This window comes from Oreochromis aureus, linkage group 22 (assembly GCF_013358895.1).
Source record: "Oreochromis aureus strain Israel breed Guangdong linkage group 22, ZZ_aureus, whole genome shotgun sequence".
In the NCBI taxonomy this organism is placed as follows: domain Eukaryota; kingdom Metazoa; phylum Chordata; class Actinopteri; order Cichliformes; family Cichlidae; genus Oreochromis; species Oreochromis aureus.
In genome coordinates this window covers 17,298,353-17,319,470 of record NC_052962.1, presented here as the reverse complement: position 1 = coordinate 17,319,470, position 21,118 = coordinate 17,298,353, and the positions used below count along the sequence as shown (strand labels likewise).

General features: G+C 41.3%; 1 protein-coding gene across 1 annotated transcript; it reads left to right on the top strand.

Annotated features, from left to right (window-relative positions):
* Positions 1-249: 249 nt before the first annotated feature.
* Positions 250-9,936, top strand: mrpl3 (mitochondrial ribosomal protein L3). Its single transcript, XM_031729440.2, has 10 exons — positions 250-471; positions 2,736-2,917; positions 3,012-3,103; positions 4,078-4,176; positions 6,016-6,115; positions 6,207-6,267; positions 6,514-6,625; positions 6,789-6,866; positions 6,983-7,060; positions 9,703-9,936. The coding sequence occupies exons 1-10, from the start codon at positions 398-400 to the stop codon at positions 9,850-9,852; spliced, it is 1,026 nt and encodes a 341-aa protein (XP_031585300.1). The 5' UTR covers positions 250-397; the 3' UTR covers positions 9,853-9,936.
* The last annotated feature ends 11,182 nt before the right edge of the window (positions 9,937-21,118 follow it).

Genomic DNA, 21,118 nt, shown 5'->3' with positions numbered 1-21,118 from the left:
ATAATACACACAGTATATAAATGGTACTGTATATGATTATGAAAAATGCAAGTCTACATAACTAGTATGCCTACTTTAGCTACTTTAACGTAACTTTAAATTTTACTTAAAGCCTGAATACTTGTTTTTTCCACTTGGCACCCAATTAAAAAAACAAAACAAAAAACAAATAATCTGGATACGCCCCTGTGTCATCCCGTTAGGACGGCTGCCATGAGCGGAACCTTTGCCCTGAGCACCGGTTCTACGGAGCCGAGCCGTTATGATTGGGCACCGGAAGTATGCAGGGTGACATTTACACAGAAAACCAAGGCGTGTATGAGAGTCCTCAGTGAAGGCCTATCTTCCTTCTGTAGGTTTAATTTTATATGTATAAGTGTATAGTTTAGAGAGCGCAATGGCCGCGTGGAGCTGCCGGTTTCTTCTTCTGCGGGGGACTCGTGTCATCCCTCCTCGTGCACCAGCAGAACGGTAAGGATGCTAACGGGCTAGCCATGCTAACATAAGCTGCAGTTTGACATTGCTTTTTAATTTTGCAATTTCGTAAGGTTTAAGCTTAATATCGCGGGTTGGTCTCTTTAAAATATTAACGTAATAAACTGCCTCTGTTCCTAGTAAAGGAATGAGATTTATCATCTCCTGTAATTTCTAAGATTCCCCCGTTTGATCTAACATACTGTTTGACTTTCACTTAATGGTTTATAAAGAAAGTAGTCTTTTCTCATCTTTAATGCTCTACATGACATGCTTGATAATTAATGTGCGGTTGTTATAGAGAGCATAAAATTACTCCGCAGTCCCAGTCAGCACAGTAATATATTCATCAACATTGTGGTTGTAAAAACACTAAATTCACTCTCTGTATGAAGTTAAAGTATTAATATCCTCAATATTTTACTTTTGTGATGCTCCTGTAGCGCCTTTTTACTCATGTTGAGCACTCAATGCGCTTCATATTACAAATAATATTCACCCAATCACATAAACATTCAGACAGCAATTTTTTCTAACACACACACACACACACACACACACACACAACGTAGAATATGTATGACATCCATACTGAAGGACCTCCTTACCACCTCTGCCACAACTGCCATCACCTGAAATTAAACCCCAATAAACAGAAACATACCAATAGAGACACCTGCCTACTTTACAGAGCAGGGAAGCTCTAGGTCATTGCAAATGTTTGAAATAGGAATTTCTAGGCAATACAACTATTGTACTGTTTGTTTGTTTTTGTTTTTTGTGATATCTTGGTATTCGTTCCTTCTTATGTGCTGGAGAAATAAAGTAATCCTATTTATAGATAAATATCAAGAGTCTGGTTATTTAGCAGTGGTTAACAAAGATGTCTGATACCAACCTTTGTTTGAAATATTATATATAATACCAAAAAGCAAAGTTTAAGGAAATGTCAACATTTCCTTTATTCTTTATGACGCTATAAGCCTCTTCATTTTGCTTTTGTCCTTTTTTCCTATGAAAGTGCAGGTTTCAAGAAGCACTTCTGTAACAGTATACTTTTTTTGATTAATAGCTGTTATGTGATTGCTGAATTTGGGAACAAAAGTCTTTTATGACTGTGTTAGAGACAGATTTCATCATTACAGTTATGCGTTAACCTGTAACACTGCAGATCAGTAATATTGATGCCCCTCTGCAGGCAGGCAAGAATACTTTGAAATAACAACGAGCCACCAGGCTTCACTCAGTCCCATGTGACACTTAATATGCTCAAACTGTCCATGTAAATGTCCGGACCTGTTTGTTAACGCATCAGCAAGGACACTGCAATGACCTGACTCACTGCAGCAGCAGACTGATGAGTGGTATTTTTTTTTTTTTTTTTTTTTTTTTTTAGCTAAGTAAACTAAAATTGAGGAGTAGTTTGAGATCTGAAGCAGTGAGGCAAATTTCAGTGTAGATTATCCAGTGATGCTTTAAGGATTTTCAGCGTATTAATGTGGATCTATTGTGGACCGATTTCTAGTGCCAGATTTTTGTTTTGAACCATATCAGAGAAGCTTTGCATGAATCATTGTTTTGTATGTACTGGGCTTTGGTGCTCTCCCAGTTCATCCACTGTCAGAAGAAAGTCATTTAGTTCTTTTTTTTACCTTAAACCAGCTTTCTTCTTGTTGGCTGCACCTCATAAACAGAACGTCTGAGCAGAAGACAGGTGGACATGTTTTTTTCTGCCACTAAAAGTTGTTTGTTTTTTGTTTCTTTACCATTCATAAGTCAGAGTTTGGGGTTTTCCAAGAATTTCAACTTATTAATGCAAACTTCTGAGGAAATAACTTGAAATCTTGAGTTATCAAGTTGAAATTTTTAGATAATGAAATTAAACAAAAATTAAACCAAAACTTAAAATTATTTTTCAGTGGCAAAGGTTGGACGCTTATGCTCAGAGTTAGTGCTGATTGCCTGAGATGACTTTATTAGGGATATGTGCTATTGCTGAAATTGTACAGAGCCAAGTGTAGGGAAAAATGCGTGTTTAGGGCAATCTGAAGCCTGTGGGTTGTTTTTCCTTACAGGGATTACTTGTAGATCTTGACATTTAAAGCTTAATACACTTACTGCTTAATATGAGCATACGTATTAAAATGATTATTTTCTTACTATTTTAAAATATTTGGCTGTGGTAATGTTGTTTGGAAGCAAGTGTGTCTGACCATTGTTGTTCTAACTGTGGGCGTTACATGGTTTGTTTTCTCTTTCAGTCCTGCCCTGCTGGTTGGTTGTATCAGGACAGTGAAAACCACAACATGGTTTGAAGAAAACCTAACAGAGGACAACCAGGAGTACATGAGGAAGAGCATGGCAGAGGAATACAGACGGCAAACGGCTGAAAAGCTCAACCCACTCAAAGATGAGCCGTGGCCTCGACATGAGTGGACAGAAGGTGGGTGCAAGCATTAGTTAGAGCTGTGTCCGTTATCGTTCTCGTTTCTATCCGCTTGGCAGCTTCACCATGTTTTCTTCTGTTCTCTCACCAGGGAGCCGAAGAGTCGGGTTAGTTGCTATGAAGTTGGGGATGGTGCCTGTCTGGACGAAAACAGGCGAAAGACATGTAGTCACCATGTTACAGGTAGCACGCTTCTGCTGTGGCTTAGCTTTGATCCATAATAGCTGCAGATAGTCTTCAGGTGTTCAGGAGTGATAACGGGCATTTATGTCTATTATGTATGTATGAACTTGATGAATTGGATTATTCAGTATAGTGGAGGGAAAGAATAGCAAAGTTAGGACATGAAATCTCACCTTCAGACTTTGATGTTACATTTAAAACAAGCTCCTCCTCTTTTACAGCAAGGTGTGAGGAGCAGATACTAGATGTTTGCTTTATTCAGACCACGTTTTATTCCCATCGATTTATCTGTCATTAAAGTAAACTGAAGCGACCACTGGGCTGCTTGTGCTCATTTTGTTCTTTATTGATCATGACTTACATTTCACTTTCAGTGAAATGTCAATGTTAACAGTTGGACAGATATTTGAATTTTGTCATCACGTCTCTTTAATATGAGATTCAAGGCAATAAAGAAACTCATATCCCCATCTGCTGACTCACTTTGGTCACAGTTAGTCATTTTCTCTTCAGCTGAAATGTTAATGGTCTACGCAAAAAAAAAAAAAAGATGACAAGTTGAACATTGAAATTACTCCCACCACTTTAGCTTTTGGGTTCATGTTTTTATCTGAACTGAAGCTAAAGGCTCGTCATAACAAATGGAACGAGAGCAGGAGGGCAGGTTAAAATGGTGGGTTTTAAAAGAAGTTATGAAACTTTAACGTGGTGTATGTCCTTCATCAGTTGTGCAGATATCGCACACACTGTACAATGCGTGTAATGATGCAAAGTTGTTGTTACAGTAATGTATCTTGATGAATTTATCTCTTTGCTGATTGTTATTATTGTATTGCACCAGACTCTTCCACCATCTATTTCTATCATCGTTCATCACGACTAGGAGGCAAAAACTGTGGCCCTGGCTCTTATTAGATTAAGTACAGCGGCAGCGCTGTCTACCTGATTGATAATGCAGCATCTGTTTTCTCCAGGTGCAGGATTGTCATGTAATAAAGTACCTGTCCAAAGAAGAATATGATGGACACTCTGCTGCTCTCGTTGTAGGAGGAAAAAATGTGTCCCCATTCCACGTAAGTAGAAAATGTGTGGTTGAATTTGTGCATTTGACAACGCTTCACGCTGGTTGTGCTTTCGACGAACAATCCTGCAAAGATAGCCACTGGCCTTTAAAAACAGCAATTCATGTTAATTGTTTCGTACTTTTCACAAAGCATATTTTTTCACTTTGTCAAGCTGTGGTGAGTGTTCACACGAGGGCTGAGCTGTTGATAAAGTGTTGAGTTTGTACTGAATTGTAACACCAGCCTCTGCTGCCAAACACTTTATCCTGTCAAAGTGATGAGTGTCCACGTCTGAACGATGTGTGCCACATGCAGCTGACTCATGAGTTGAAAACATCGCTCAGCCATACTGTACAGACCTAACGCGTATTTGTTAGTTCCCGCTATATTTCCCACCCCCCCAAATGGAAATTAATTGGTAATTTCATATGGAAATTCCAGTTAACAATCAGTGATTGTATTTTGCACCCATCAAACACATTATTAAAAAACAAGATGGGTGTAAATGAATGACATCACTCACCTCATTACTATGCAGTGTTCTGCTGGGGAGAGAGTGCTTAAACTTTGCTTTAGACTGTGTGTTGACACTTCCGGATGTGTTGCCATGATGGCATAAAGAGGACACACAGCAGGGATTTTCATGGTGATTCATTTCTTAGTCGACTAAATGAGGAAAAATTTAGACTAACAGACTAGTTTCAAAGTAAGAAACGCTGAAAAGTGTGACGCATTATGAATGATGCACATTGTTTTACGAATGAAAGTTAAAATCTTCCATCTATAATTTCGTCCGCTTATCCCATGGCCGCAACCTAAACAGAGAAACCCAGACCTCCATCTCCCCAACCACATCTTCCAGCTTATCCAGGGTAACACCAATGCCCCCTAGTTACTCCAGTGTGTCCTGGGTCTACCGTGTGGCCTTCTCCCCATAAGACATGCCTGTAACGGAAGGAGGCAGCCATCTCAACTGCCTCCTTTCGATGTGGAGCAGCAGCTATACTTGAGTTCCTCCTGAATAACTGCACTCTTCACTCTATATCAGATATAGAGAGTTTTCAACAATGATGCCGGAGCTGCAGCTACATGTGGTTGAAGATGGCTGCATAACATCAATTACACTGTTAACAATTAAATTAAATGACAATTATGTCTGGTACCAACTAGTATAATAAACTTTAAGGCCCCATGACTGCTCTCAAAAGTCAATAATACGATTAATTGAAAAGCAAGACAGCATCACTGGCTGATAAACATATACAGCAATCTAACCTGCCTCCTACAAAACAGGTTTAAAAAGAATGTCCTACTAAGGAGGATTATGGCTTTAAAATGCTCGAAATGTTCCTTCTTTTAAATGCAAAACAAAGGAACAAGTGTGAATACATTAGGGTGTCATTTATTTTTTTGGGCCTCAGTACATGCTCAATGGGCCAGTGTCAGGATTTCACTTGTCCAACGTGAAGTTGTTTTTGAATCCTTTTCACACAGCCACATCACTCGTTATTCAGAAGCAGAGTTTGTTGGAGTGAGAGGCTTTGGCAGACGGATTTTCAGTCAACAGAAGGGGGGAGAGAGAGAGAGTTTAGAGTGACTGGAGGCGCTAAGATGAGAGCGAGCCGAGTGAAAGCAAATGTCAGAGACTCTCAGTGCCAAGTGTGTGCGCGTACGCTTGCTAGAGTGCGTTTTGTGTGCGAGTGTGTTTGGCTCCCATACAGTTATAACAGGCCCGTGGTTAATTTGAAAACGCTGAAGTCCAGCTGCTTCTTACTGCATTTACTTCTTTTAACACCTTATTTCCTTCCTTCTTATTTTTCTCTTGCGCTCCGTCACTATGCCTGACAGAGGTCTGAAAAGCAAATGGAGATATTCAGGAACGCAGGAGTGCCTCCAAAGCAGAAAGTCACTGCCTTTAAAGTCTCCGACAGTGCCATCATCAAGCCAGGTATGAAATGACATTGAATTTTGCAAAGAAAGATCACTTGTCAGGTTTTTGTGCATGATTGGTAATGCAGGCTTGTTTGTTGCATGTTCAGGCACTCCTCTGTATGCAGCACATTTCCGTCCTGGCCAGTATGTGGACGTCACGGGCAAATCGTAAGTTATGTTCTGCCAGCTCCTCATTGGCACTCCTCTACTTGGCTTCTGTTCCTGCTTCTTACCCTTTCCCAGCGTCACGTTTTGAAGAGAGTTCAGTTTTTGACTTTACAAGAAATTCCATGTCTGTCCTTTTTTCTTTCCTTTTTTAAATATTGTTACCTTCTGGAGAAACATGTCAACATAAAAGCAATGTGGAAATCTGAGCGTGTGTAAATAAACTTTGTGGTGCGTGTTTGTTTGTAGAATCGGTAAGGGTTTTCAAGGTGTAATGAAGAGATGGGGATTTAAAGGTCAACCAGCCACTCACGGCCAAACCAAAACTCATCGCAGACCGGGAGCTTCTGGACCAGGAGGGGTTAGACACACACACACACACACACACACACACACACACACACACACACACACACACACACACACACACACACGTTAAGATGCTCATCCATGCCAAACGTGAACATTTGGTTCCCCCAAATCTATTAATATGAGCATGTGTGATATTCATCGTCTGTGTCCAGGATCCAGCCAAAGTTTTCAAAGGGAAGAAGATGCCCGGCCAAATGGGCAACACCTACATCACTGCTTATGGACTGAAGGTACACACACACACACATAATCACAAAGAGCCTTGGTTTTAAACTTGGTTGTCCTTGCCTGCAATTTCAGCTCAATATTCTTTCATCTGCCTCTTCTCTGTCTATCCCGCTTCCAGATCTGGAGGGTCAATACCAAGTACAATGTGCTGTACGTTAACGGCTCTGTCCCCGGGCACAAGAACTGCTTACTAAAGGTAAATATAATCATACACAGTCAAAGGGGGGAGTGAAGTCGAAGGTCAACCCCAGCATGCTTAGTGTTCATCCAGAGACAAGTGACCTTGCACCTGTAAAACACCGTCACACCTGCAAGACAGTGTGATCAGTCTTCGTCGGTGCAGTGCTGGATCAGCAGTGTGTGTGGCTTTTGTGGGGGAATGGGAGCATGCTCCTTAATGATGTTAGGATTACCCAAAGCATCCATCTCCATACTCAGCATGTTGTGCTTGCCTTGTGTGTGTGTGTATTGCTGAAACATAGATGCAGGCTATTATTTGTTTTGCAGACAAGCGATAATGAATACAAATGCGTGTTGCATTTCACCCAGCTCAGCTGTGTGCAACACAAACACACACCTGGATTCATTTTTGGTTATAGAGCCCCAAAGGACACACATGCAGGTTATTAATGTTTGTTCATTGTTTTTTTTTTTAATCATTCAGCGGGGCCCTAATGTCCCTGTGTACATGAGGACCAGTCATTGTTTATTAATTTAAATTAAATCTATGGCTGCAATTAATGATAATTTTTATTATTGGTTTCAGTGCTGACTGTTTGATTAATCACTTAGGACTTTGGTTTCTATGTTGGGTCAGGAGAGTAGGGGTGGAGGGATGGAAAGGTGCTGTCAAGAAGTTTTGTTGCTGCAGGTAAAATAAAATCCTCATCCTTATTTAAATTTTGGCAACTGCAAAGTGCTGTGAGCATTTCAGCATTCCTGTTCACTCCGAGGAAATCCTGTTCTGACCACCTGCATGTGTTCATCTGCGGCCAGACTATCAATGCAGACTTCCAAGCTGGGGTGTGTGAGGAGGACATCTGCCCATTCACATTGCTTGAAAAGTTTTTGTCCACATCTGCACAATCAGTGCTCACCACCTACTGTACTTTGTAGATCTGGATCCCCATGATTGTCCTTTTTACCAAAACAGTTTTAAAGTTAAGCTTTTATGTAACACACTTAAGGGAGATCCAGTGTGTAAAAACCATGCACAGGTGAATGTGGAGTAGGAGACTGACAGATGTTTTGGTGCAGCACCAGCTGTGATGCAAATGTTTGCTGGTCTGTGGTGGTGAAGACAGCTGAGCCTAAAGTTTCCACCCTCACCAAAGGCCATGACCTCTATTTAATGACAGAAAGAATGAGATCATGGATACAAGCGATGAAAACAAGTCTCCTTCAAACGGTTGCTTTGAAGAGCCGATATTGTGCCACGTCAAAATGAGCCAGTGGAGGTGATTCAGGGATCTTACTAGAATACGTCCTGGATGCCTCCTAAACGAGGTTTTTCGAGCTTGTACTACAGGCAGGAAGTTTTGTGGCACACGCAGGACACACTGGAGAGATTTTATTTCTCAGCTGGCATGGGAATGACTCACTGTACCACCAGATGAGATGGAAGAGGTGAGGGAGGGAGAGTGGGTTTCTTGATGGATGGATGCGGTTGGAACGCGACTAGAAATGATGTGAAGGTGCACAATGACGTGATCTTAAAGGGGAGATCAAGGCATAGTTTTTGATTTTTATGGGCACAGGTGCCGAAGTCTTTGATTGCAATTCGTACATCTGTACACACACACTGCGTTTCAGTACAATTTGACATTGGGTTCAGTAAGACTAATGGTGTAGGTAAATACTAAATAGAACAACTAGTCAGTCAGAAATAATTTCAAGCGTGATTTATTTAATGCTCCTCATGGAGCAAATTGTTTTCTAGCAGAGTAGACGACCGACCACCAATTATAAATGACTAAAGGAGGTAATTTGTACAGCGGTGTATTAGCTCCACTCTAGGTGAAATAAAAAAAGGTTGAAGAGCCAGGGGAGAAAAGTTATGTTCTGAGGAACAACAATGGATTTAAAACTAGTAATGCATTCCTGTGGGGCAACCCTCCCCCCATGCATAGCATGGAAAGACTGCCATGAGCTGAGATGATGGCTTTTAGGAGGAGTTACTGATGCACCTCCTCATGCATGTGTGCTTTAGTATTACCTGTTTACTGGGGGTGGTCTGTGCATTTATATAAATAATTCATTTAATGTTTTAACTTTACATCTCTCCCCAGCTCAGTTTTGATGATCATCTGTGAAAGCTCATGCATTATGGTAGCGTGGTGTTTACTTGCATAAAGTAAAAAAAAAACAACCAAGAGGATAAAACATAACATCTTTAAAAACTAGTAAGAAAAAACTGAAATGGAGACCCATTCAACAACTACATGGCTTATTACTCTCCTCAAATGCTTTCATTTTACGGGACTAGTTTTGAAAGTTTCGGGAGAAGCTGCCATGTTGGTTTCAGTTTAAGATCAAGGAGCAGACAGCCCACGCGAGGCATTTGTCCAGTCTGTCTTTGAACGGTTTCAGGAGGCTGGAGGAGAAGATAAGAGACTCTAAATCACGTATCAGATACCGTCGTGCAGCTCGTCCATCACACTAAGAAGCTGCTCGATCGCTCACAAAACAAAACAAAACACCTCACTGCACATGTAACGTTATCTTCAGTAGCCTGACTTTTGCTTCTTTTTTTTTATATATATATATTTATATTTTTGCTTCATAAATAAGTTTTTAGTCACTAAGAACATTAAGTACCTGTGTTTCTATGTGTTCCAGGTAAGAGACACTGTGCTACCAAACAGAAGGTCCACCCTGCTCAACCCTCCTTTTCCGACCTACTTCACAGAAGAGGACGGCGACCTGGATGAAGACCTGTACGACGACGACTTGTTCGTTCACACAGAGCCATCGTTAACACTGACCTGACCTCCCTCACACACACACACAACTGTTTCACACAAACCTGCTAACTGTACCTTGATCCTGTAATAAAAGAGTATTTCCTTGTATTCTCTCCAGCCTTGTGTGTGTGTGTGTGTGTGTGTGTGTGTGTGTGTGTGTGTGTGTGTGTGTGTGTGTGTGTGTGTGTGTGTGTGTGTGTGTGTGTGTGTGTGTGTGTGTGTGTGTGTGTGTGTGTGTGTGTGTGTGTGTGTGTGTGTGTGTGTGTGTGTGTGTGTGTGTGTGTGTGTGTGTGTGTGTGTGTGTGTGTGTGTGTGTGTGTGTGTGTGTGTGTGAGTGATGTGATGTGATGTGATGTGATGTGATGTGATGTGATGTGCTGGCACAAAGAATGTCTGTCTGATCCAAACAGTTATTACATCTCTCTTGGCTTTTTTTCTTCTTCTCAGAAACCATGGTAACTGTAGGAGTGATGATGTCACTAGAGGATCCCCAAGTAGAGAGAGAGGGAGAAATGGGGGAGAAAAAAAGACAATGAAACAAAAACAAGGGAGAAGTGAGGCAGGCATGCTGGAGAACTGTGCAATATCTATGCAGAAGAGGAGGGAGGGATGGAAATGAGTGTGAAACAGTGAGGGGAATACAGACGGGAGGGAAGAAATAGGTTGGTATGGGAGGAGTAATGAATTGGGTATAAAGCAGGGAAGCAAATACAAAGGAGTTTTATTTTTGTTTTGTTTTTTTAAAGGTGGAGATGAGCCAGTGAAGGTGTGGAGGGCAGCTAAAGGTGGCTGAGAGGGAGAGGCAGGGATGAAGGCTGACAAAGGTTGACATTTGTGCATAAGAGGATAAATGAGGACATTAATGTTGCAGGAGGAACTGCTGGGTGCTTAAGTCTGTGCTTGTGTGTTTATGTTCAGCAGTATTTAAATGAGGCAGACTGTGGGTTAACGCAGCTCCTTAGGCACAGTGTGGACGCCTTTTTTTGTGGGTAGCAAATTATCAGATGAAAATCATGTCCTCCTAACTGTTTGACTGTTGTTTAGTGTGTATCCTCAGAGGCCTGCGTGTGAATCAGTCCCTCTCTGCTCCATATCTGCCATGTAATTGACAGCAGCAGAAAAAAACAAAACAGGGTTTTGTTTGAAACACTGACAAGAAGCAGCAATGCTTCACAGGATCCGCTGCAACAATTGCGGATGCGCACAGCATCGATTTCTTTTCCCTAATTGAAACACTGCACTGCCCTCCCACTGTCTGAAATGTGTAACATGCAGGAGCTGGCTATCATTTAGCTATAAAACGGTACAAAGTGATGACGCAGTTTGTGGCAAACTAAGTCCTGCGCCGTCTAGCATACCACAGCTTGTAGGTCTGTAAGACAGCAGCAGGTTCTTTGAAATGGTAATGATATCGTTTGAAAGTCCTGCTCTGTGGAGCCTGCACATCATCTGCCTTTTGTGGGGGTGGACGAGAGGAGAGCGGAGCGGGGAGGGAAAGAAAAAGGGTGGGGTGGTCTTTGCCTGTCAAAGCAGCAGAGCAGAAAGAGAAGACGATGAAGTCCGGCCAGGATTGGGAAGCCGCGGTCTCCCCTGACTTTCAGAAGACTCTTCCTTCACCTGAGAGCAAGGTGTGCTGGACTGTAAACTGTTTATGCCTGTGAAACAAGACCAGGCTGTTTTTCACATGGTAAGCAGTCCAATAAGTCAGCAACCCTATTAAAACTATATTAGATTTGATGTATTAAAAAAGACCTCTTTTGAATAATCAATAAATATGCCCGGACTGTGTTCCAAAGAAAAATAACATCCACACTATTACACCAACTCCAGCCTGAACCAGTCGTACGAGGTGGGATGGATCCATGCCTTCACTTATTTATTCCAAATTCTGACCCTACCATCTGAACATTTCAGCAGAAATCGAGACTCATCAGACCAAACAATGTTTTTCCAGTCTCCTGTTAAGTTCTGGTGAGCCTGTGTGAATTGTAGGGTGAGTTTCTTGTTCTAAGGTGACAGGAGTGACACCCAGTGTGGTCTTCTGCTGCCGTAACCTGTCATCTTCAAGTCAATGTGTTGTGCATCCAGAGACGCTCTTCTGCGTACCTTGGCTGTAACAAGTGGTTATTTTAGTTCCCATCAGCTTGAGGTAATCTGGCCATTCTCCTCTGACTCCTAATATTAAGAAAGAATAGAACTGCCACTCGCTGGGTATTTTCTCTTTCATAGATCATTCTCTGTAAACCTTAGAGATGGATGTATGAGAAGATCCCAGCAGATCAACACTTTATGAATAGATCAGCCCACCAGGCACTAACAACCATGCCACATTCAAAGTCACTTAAATCGCCTTTCTCCCCCATTCTGATGCTCAGTTTGAACCTCCGGAGATCGTCTTGTCTACATGCCTAAATGCATTGAGTTGCTGCCGTGTGATTGGCTGATTAGATATTTGCCTTAATAAAGGGGTGGATGAGTGCACATATTGCACTGTGCTGTCTGTGCTGTCTTTCATTAAGCCTTCCAAGCTCCAAGCTTTAACTATTTTTTTGCTATTTATGTGCATCTTTTTCTTTTACTCCACAAAAACCTTGAAACTTGAAATCTGTCATCTATGCAGGAAAAACGCGAGATGGGTTATTCACCGAAAACCAATTTTTCCAAGTTGTTTTCGATCATAACTGATGGAGTCACTCCATTAATACAGAATAATCTGCTTAGCACTTTTTGTTATTTCACAAATCCCTAATTTATATGAACACACGGCTCAGATATTATTAGTACTAAATATTTACTAGAGCAATACTGAAAAATGTAGAAGATGTCTAGAGGCTTTCAGTCACAAGAAAGCAATTTAAAAATGACTTGAATCTGTATTTATTGAGATTTGCTGCTAAACCATGACTTGGATTATGAGTAGAAAATGTGACCTTAAAAAAGACAGAAAAAAAAGACAGCCAAGCCCTGAAAACTTGTCAGTAAATAATGCGATTGGCCTTGGGCTGCAGCAAAATAATTTCACGTGTGATATTTCTACAAGTTTGTTTGATTCATCCCAGAAAACTATGGGGAAGTTACACTGTTAGGTTTTGAGAGGGCACGCTGACTTCTTGTCGACTGTTTTTTGTCCTGACTGAAAGTCCATAACCAAAAATCACTTGGACCAAAAATAGTAATTCAGTCAAATCAGAATAGTTTCTATAATTGATTAGCGCTGAAAGAGTAGTTGACCGTGCATGTAACTTTGACTGATGAAGAAATAGTGCTCAATTCCACTTTGCTAATGAGGACTTTTGTCTTTATTTGGACTCGATTCAAGACTTATTTTTCCACGACTCTCTTAAAACAGCGTACAGGAGTGTAGCTATCGCTGGGGAGAAAAGCACAAGTTTGCAAATGTAGATATTTAAGTGCTCCAACCAGCCACGCTCACCAGTTTTCCTGCCTGTGTAACAATCTTGAATCTGATCTCAAAATGCACTTCTATTAGTTAATTAAAGAGCTGGCCAAGTTTTGGCTGAATCTAAACATTTTGGGGAAATTACTTGGAGAGTGTGTGAGAGGTTTGGCCTGCTACTTTGACCCGGGTCTGACATGATGGATCTCCTGCTCTACTTCTGCTGGCTCAACACATGAGAGATCTGATTTCCATTAGTAAAGAGGGCACACGCACACACACACACATACACACACAGCCTCTCCTTGTATACACACCTAAAGTGACCATCACTATCTCTTTTGCACACACACACACACACACACAAATACACACTTTTAATGCCTCCTTAGCGAGCAAAGATTCCCTCTCCAAGGCTGGTCAGCACTTATGTTGTTGCCTCCTTGCCGAGTTTACACACAAACTCCGGGTCTGACCTGCATCTTAACAACACGCACGCACAAAGGCGCACGCAGTGAGTATGTGTGTGGTGGCGTGCGCCACGCAATATGAATTATTGAGTGTGTTATTTGAGGGACAGCTGGCTCTTGAGCACATTAAGTGCCTCAGTTAGACAGCCAGTTACAGCAGTCTACAGTGACAGCAGTGAAGAGTCACTAAGCAGAAGTGAAGAGGGGAATGAAAGAATGCTAATGCAATTTCACACTGGCTTGTATCATCAGGCAATTATAAAAGTGTTTATATAAGCTCTCACATCAGGGATAAAACAAATGAATCTTTTAAACAGAAACAGAGCACTAAAATCATTTTCCAATAGTCTAACTACGATCTCAGTCTGCAAATACATGCATCTAAATGACATTTGAACTTTACAGAGGAAACCATCTGAGCTCTTGCACTATATCATGGACGTCTTGGCACATTTACTGAGAGAAAACCGCACCAGCGGCTCAGATCCTCACAATGTGTAGCCTACATTTGGCAGCATCATGCAGAACAGAGCTTCTAAATATAAATATTTGTATATGTGTTGTTTATTATAATTTGATCCAATAGGAATTCATGGCTAAATGTGGAAAGAGAGACGCACCCTGCTAGTAATTTCACATGCACAATTATCGCCGCACGTCCCTTTAAGCTGCTCTGCTGATAGTCCTGCTGTGGCGGGCCCCTCCCAGTTGTGCACACCTGGGTCTCAGGGGTGTGTGTGTGTGATGATTCCCACCCGTGTAGGTAAATTTGGGTTCCTTCCTTCCAGCACCACTGGGTGAGAGCAGGGTGCATCCTTTGTGTCCCCGCCTTCCCTCTCCACAGGTGTTCCTATCCTGCTTTTAGATGTGATCATGTGTGTGTGTGTGTGTGTGTGTTGCAGTTATGATACCACAAAGCAGTGTTTATAACTACCTTTCACCATCCCTCGCTTAGTTCCCCTCAAATAAAGCCCCAAAAAGATCTTCTCCACATTTATTAAGGATTCATGGAGGAATGATGGAGCAGAAGGGAAGAGTGGAAAGAGATGAGCCATTTTTTTTGGTACTCTGTGTTCACCTGTAGCAAAGGGAATATGCCTGAGACACAGCCTCAGCATTTTGTGTGCCAACGGTTAAAACCTCAACCACTCGAAATGTGTTATCCTAAGAAAGTTTAAGTTGAGAAACCAGTTACATAAAAGTAAAACTTTGAATTTAATTATTAATTAGATTCTCCTTTATGCTGATTTTGTTAGTGTTCATTAAATAAATGTTTACATTTACAGCTCGTCTACAGTTCTGAAACGGCAAGTGGCCATTGGAGAAGGTTCAGATTTTGGCACTTCCATCTTGGCTTAGTTTCTCAGCTCGAGATGTTGCTGTTTGATTTTAACTGAGAACATAATATAAAGGCAAAGGAGCTCTGACAGACCAAAAAACAAAACAAACAACCCCCCCAAAAAACCCCAAAATACAATAGAATAGAATTGAATAGAATGCCTTTTATTGTCACTATACACATGTACAATGAGATACAGAGCATCTCCTTCCTTCTGCAGACATGTGGGAAAAGAAAAGGGTGGGGGGTGGGTGGGTGAGGTGCACAGTTCTGCAGCACTATATACATATTATTACAACATAGTATTCAAAAATATGAACAGTATTCAAAAAATATCAAATGTACAAATATACATTTGGGAAAAAAAATTATGCTTCACCCACCCGGTTCTTCCGTTTACAGCAAAGTTAAAAATTTAAACTCCAACATAGGGTCACAAACTGTGAGTGGTTGCCCGGATACAGGAGACGGCTTATCGTCAAAGCATTCAGCCTTTTGCCTCACTTTTCACATATAGGTAAGGTGTTCGTTAGCCCATTCCCTGTTAAAATGTCTGACATCATCCTTTACATTTCACAGCCACTGCAGGTACCCTAAATGTGTGCACTTCTGTGGGGCTTAAATGAGCCATGTTGAGACTGGGAGGTAAATGTCAGCGGTTTTCAGCCGGAAACCTTCGCCACAAGAATGTGACCACGGGATATCGAGTAAATCAATATGAAAGCCAAGGGAGAGGGCTGAGAGAGAGGGGGTGGGAGCAAAAAGAGAGGGACGTTACTGCAAAATTATCACTGCAAAACCAAAGAAAATGAGAAGGGGAAGCGGAGACTAATGAAGGAAGTGAAAGTTGATTTTCAGAGGTTAATTTAACTTCTTTCCTGACTTTGAGGTTAATCTGTGACATTATACTGTGCGTGTAGGTGTGTAGATGTGTAAGTACCCTAAAGGACAAGGCTGCTGATATCTCACGACTTTGTTATTCCATGAAAAGCAAACAAACTCAGCAATATGTCAAATAGACTATTTTCTCTGGGGACTATTTTCTGGGAACATTTTGTACATTGTGAGTATAATAGACTGTATATAAAAGGTGGATGTAGCTACTGTGATGTCACGCATTAGTCGGTCTGTGGATGCACACTTTCAATCCTTCACTTTGGCTTTATGGCCTTTGGCATCTTGTTTTTTCTGAAAACCAAAGTAAGCATATTCACAAAGAGAGGGTGGAGCGTTAAGTTAACAGCTAACTATAGCCTGTATATAAAAGATGGATGTAGCTTCGGGGTCTGAAAAGCCTTTTAAGCTATGGTGGAAGTGCTTTAAACAGCCATTCTTTCCTAAAGCTGGCAGAGATATTTGGTGGTGATATATGGTGGTGCGGTGGTGCAGTGGTTAGCACAGCAGGAAAGTCCTGGTTTTATACACATTTTTGTCCAAAGACATAAATATAGGTTAACTAGTGATTCTAAATGAATGGATGATGTGTTTTTTTGTCTCAGTCATTAATTTCAAACAAGGTGATGTCATTAGAGTAAAAACAGATGACATAACAGGGTATGCATTAGAGTGGGTCTGACTTGCAAAGTGACCACCACACAGTCGTGAGGTGTCTCTCGGTTCATCAGTCAGATCCACTCCACTGCTTGTGAGGAGCGGTTTCAAAACATCAAGATGCTGATGGCCAACCGGCTCAGCTAAGAGCTTTAAAGTGAGGGATGCTGTGGTGGCTATGTGCATTTTTTTTATATATACAGTCTATGCAGCATGGTTACCTGTGTGCATCCATAGACTGCAGCGGTGCATGTACAGATACACAGACTAGCTACTCACTGCCAACATAAAGTAATGAAAAAAAAAAAAATAAAAATAACTGAGCACTGACTTCTTGAAGTGTTTGTTACAGTTCACCACACAGAAAATCCTGTTATCTGTTGTATAAATTGCATTAAAACTGCCCCCCCAGAAAAGCACCACCATATTTTAATAGTCACTTTCATCCATTTGATGATACTTCATGCCGTCAGGATTTAACTGTAATGAACGACTGTCATCCAGCGCAACAATGGAACTCGTCTGCTGTGTGCGCGTGTTTGGCTTGTCTTCACACAAAGAACACGAAAACATATTTTTATTGGCAGTTTGTGCCAATAAAAATAATTTGGCAGTTTGTGCTGCTCAGATTTCTGTCATCACCCCCTAACAGTTTGGAGATGAAGAGGATTTCATGTGTGTATATGTGTGTTGCTCAGAGCATCAAATAAACTGCATGGCTGGACACCACATGGATAGTTTAAATGGGAACTTTTTTTCTTTTTTTTTTTGCGATTTGGATGCAATTACCCTTTATGTGGTCGTATCTCGGAGAGTACGCACTTCTTCTCTTGCGCACACCCACGAGTGCACACAAAGTGATGACATTTCTTACTCCTGAATAGAAAGCCATTTAACCTGACTCACAAGAAGCCGAAGGACACAAAAGCAATGGCACAAAGAGAGCGGGAGAAAGACTGCGAGTAGGGGGTCTCATAATACAGTGGAGGCTTAACACATTAGAAGGCATCGCTTTAGAAACTTTAAAAACCAACGTGCGCCGCTTCTGTTGTGGACGGACAACACATGCAATAACTCTGCGTCTTTGTCCAGATTTGTGATTCTTAATGTGTGTCAGTTTTCTGTGAAAATACAGTCACTGCATTGTACTCCTCTAATTATAAAAACCTTCATCTGCAGTGGAGGCATCTCAGGAGACCTGTGTGTGTGTTTGTGTGTGTGTGTGTGTACATTACATACAGAGGGATGGGCAGAGTGGGAGTAAGACAAAGGGAATTACATCTGTTTTGGGTCAGCAAAAATACTTTATAGCCCTACTTAAAGAGGCAGTGATGATGCTGCCAAAAAGCAATACACCCAAGTGGTTCACCCACACACCCCCGCACACAAAAACACACAATCCACCCTCCCAGTGTGCTGACATATCAACTGATCAGCCCTGCACAGCATTAACTGCAAAGTATCCTCTCCTGCACACACCCGGACACACACACACCTGTGCACTATCCTGGCCCTCATCTCCTCTCTTTGCAAAGCTGGAGATCATCAGATATCGCCCCAAAATCTACACGATAACAAGAATCAATTATCACAGCATCGTGTTGAATCAGCACAGATTCCTTCGCTCGACACAGAGTGAATGCAAATGGAGATGCAGATCAGCGGTTTCAAAGTGCCAGCGGGTCTTCATGTGTGTCTACGGTGGCGGAGCGCGGCAGACTGTGGGGCAAGGCTGCCGCTCAGTGGATCGAGCAGGAGCTGCGTGCACGCAGAGAAGTGGGGCGTGCTGGTTGAGGAGGAGGTTGTGCAAGGTAAAATCTCAGAGGAGTTAACTGTACAGAGATGAGATGAGATGGGTCCCTCAAGTACAACTCCAGTGCTATTTTTCTAAACCCGAAATGCTGATGCTTCTTTTTGTGTATGTGTGTGTGTAGTCGTAGGTTGTGGACGGAAAACATGAAATCAAACTCTCAGCTCGGCTTGTTAGAAAAGAAAAACTGGGGAGCGCTCATGAAGGGCCTGTTGTAAATATTTTATGGACCCTCTCTGTAAGACACACAGAGCAAGCTTGAGAGGTTATTTTAAAGGAGTCTTTGTTCAAGCAGATTGTAATGCTCCCACATCTGGCTTTGACAGATGACCTTTTAATAGGACAAAAACTGTATAGTGGAAAAAGGTCTCTGATCACTCTTTTGACCTGCACTCTAATCAAGTCATGCAGAGAAATCATTACTAGGCTGACCTTCAACTGTACACCCTGCTAAGATAATAGAATGAGCGTTTGCAGACAGCCAGATACTTAAGTGTATTGCTGGATTAGTAATGAACCCGGGATTCTCCTCTGAGGTGGAAGATTTGCGGTGTGAATAACCCACACAGTGGCAGGAGAACTATCTTCTGCACTTGTACCTTTGCTTAATAGATTCACTTTATTATCCTGTAGTGTCTGATTCTGGGGTCATTACATCCCTAACTCTCATTTCTTAACAAAGCATCTTATAGAAGCAATGCAGCTAAAATTACACAACAAAAATAAAAATAACAAAGTTAACTTGACCTAAAACGCAGCGCTATCTGACCTCTATGTTTAAGCCTGTTAGTGCTTGGGTGGGTTCCACCACAACTGTGACCATGCCCGGCACAGACCATACAGTGAGGTCTGGTGTCTCCACTAGAGGTCAGCAAAAACTTGTGAGCTTGTGCTTAGTTCAAAGGTACAGTCGTTTTTTTGAAGTCATTAAATAGAAAAAAAAATAGTATTGTACTCATAATTACACATTGATTAATGTGTAAATATGTCTTCCAATAAATTGATGCGTTCTCATAAACTTAGAATGACATACATAATACGCCAAAGGCGATGGAGAAGAGAACTCCCTGCATCTTCAGACTCAAGATATGAAGGATCATACATGTTTTATAAGCAGACATGGGGTCCTCTTCACCAAGGGAGCAAAAATGTCAAAACAAAAGAGAGTGCGACTGGCATCTGGATAAAATCGAATCTTCTCCCTCCTCATCGCGACCCCTTATTTCCTGAACTTAAATCAGAGGGCTAACATACAGAAACGTGCATAAACATGTTTATTTCTTCCTGATATTGTCAGAATGACTTATTGTCAGGACATTAGACATGACCATCTCATCTTTGGACAGCTGTCATGTACTGGCTAAACAAAAGTTTCTAAGCTAACATTATGCTAATGTAGCTAATGTTAGGCTTAAATGTCTTAAAAATCACACTTTCTCTCTGTTAAACAGTTTGAATACATCCATTACATCATACATCACAATATATGAGAGTTCATTCACTAAGTTCAGCAATTTCAGTTCCACTTCAAAGTAAATTTCACTAACGCTAGCAAACAGCAGCTAACAGCAGCTAACAGCAGCTAACAGGGCTAACAGCAGCGCTTAGCCACAGAAAAGTTTAGGATATCCTCAACAACTCACCTCAGTATTGGTGTCACCGATCAGAAGTGAGCTTCAGTGACTCATCGACTCATATCAGACTGCTTTCAGTCTTTTACAGCCTCCTCCAAAGTAAATAAAGGTGGATGCTTCTCACCTGGCATACTGACAGCTAAGATAAACAGTGGACTGACAGTCTGTACAGATAGCAAAACTCTCCAGGGCCACTTCTGTCACTTTGCTATCTGAGTACTTTTCAGACCCATGACTGGCGTTTTTAAGGTGACTCTGGGGTAAAAACATAAAATGCGCCAAAATATTTAATTGATATAGATCTGTGTTTTATTCCTGATTGATTGCTAAGTGTCGATATACAGATATGTTAAAATATAATGTGTGTGTGTGTGTGTGGGGGGGGGGTTCTAAACACAAACAGCAGTAGCAATATCCTATCTAAATTTAATGTTTTGATATCTCCTGGCTGACTAAATTATGTTTTTCCTACAGCAACTGTAGCTAGGATTATGCACTAGAACTGAAAGGGGTAAGAAAACAAACCTCAGTTGACTGCAATCTGCAATTTACTGACATCTAGATATTTAACACACTGTAACTTTAAAGTTCTATCAACTCCAAATAAAACCATCATATCAGTTTTTTAATTCTTTCACTCATTCTGTGTTCTGAAATCAATCGGATCAATGTATCTGACTGTATTCACTTTTAAGGATGAAGAATTAGCCACTCAGTGTTTAATGCAGAGCTAACTTTGAACCCTCAGCATTAACATTTTGGCCCATTTCGTTCATTTTTGAAACCTTAAGTAAGCATATTTGGACAAGTGGTTGCTAGTTATCAACTAATGCTGGCAAGCTTGATTAGCAGGTCTATCCATGTGGCTGCATGTGGAGTGTATGGATACATTGCACAGATGCAGACGCCTGCTAATTAGAGCTGCTATCTGCAGCTGATATTAGAATTTTACTCACCATCACTGCAGCACAAACCTCTTAGACCATCTGTACCTCACAGCAATGCAAATTATTTGTCAAATTATTCAGTTAAAAATGTTCCATACACCACAAATGAGCAGAGGTGAAACCTAGCTGACAGCTCGAGCCTT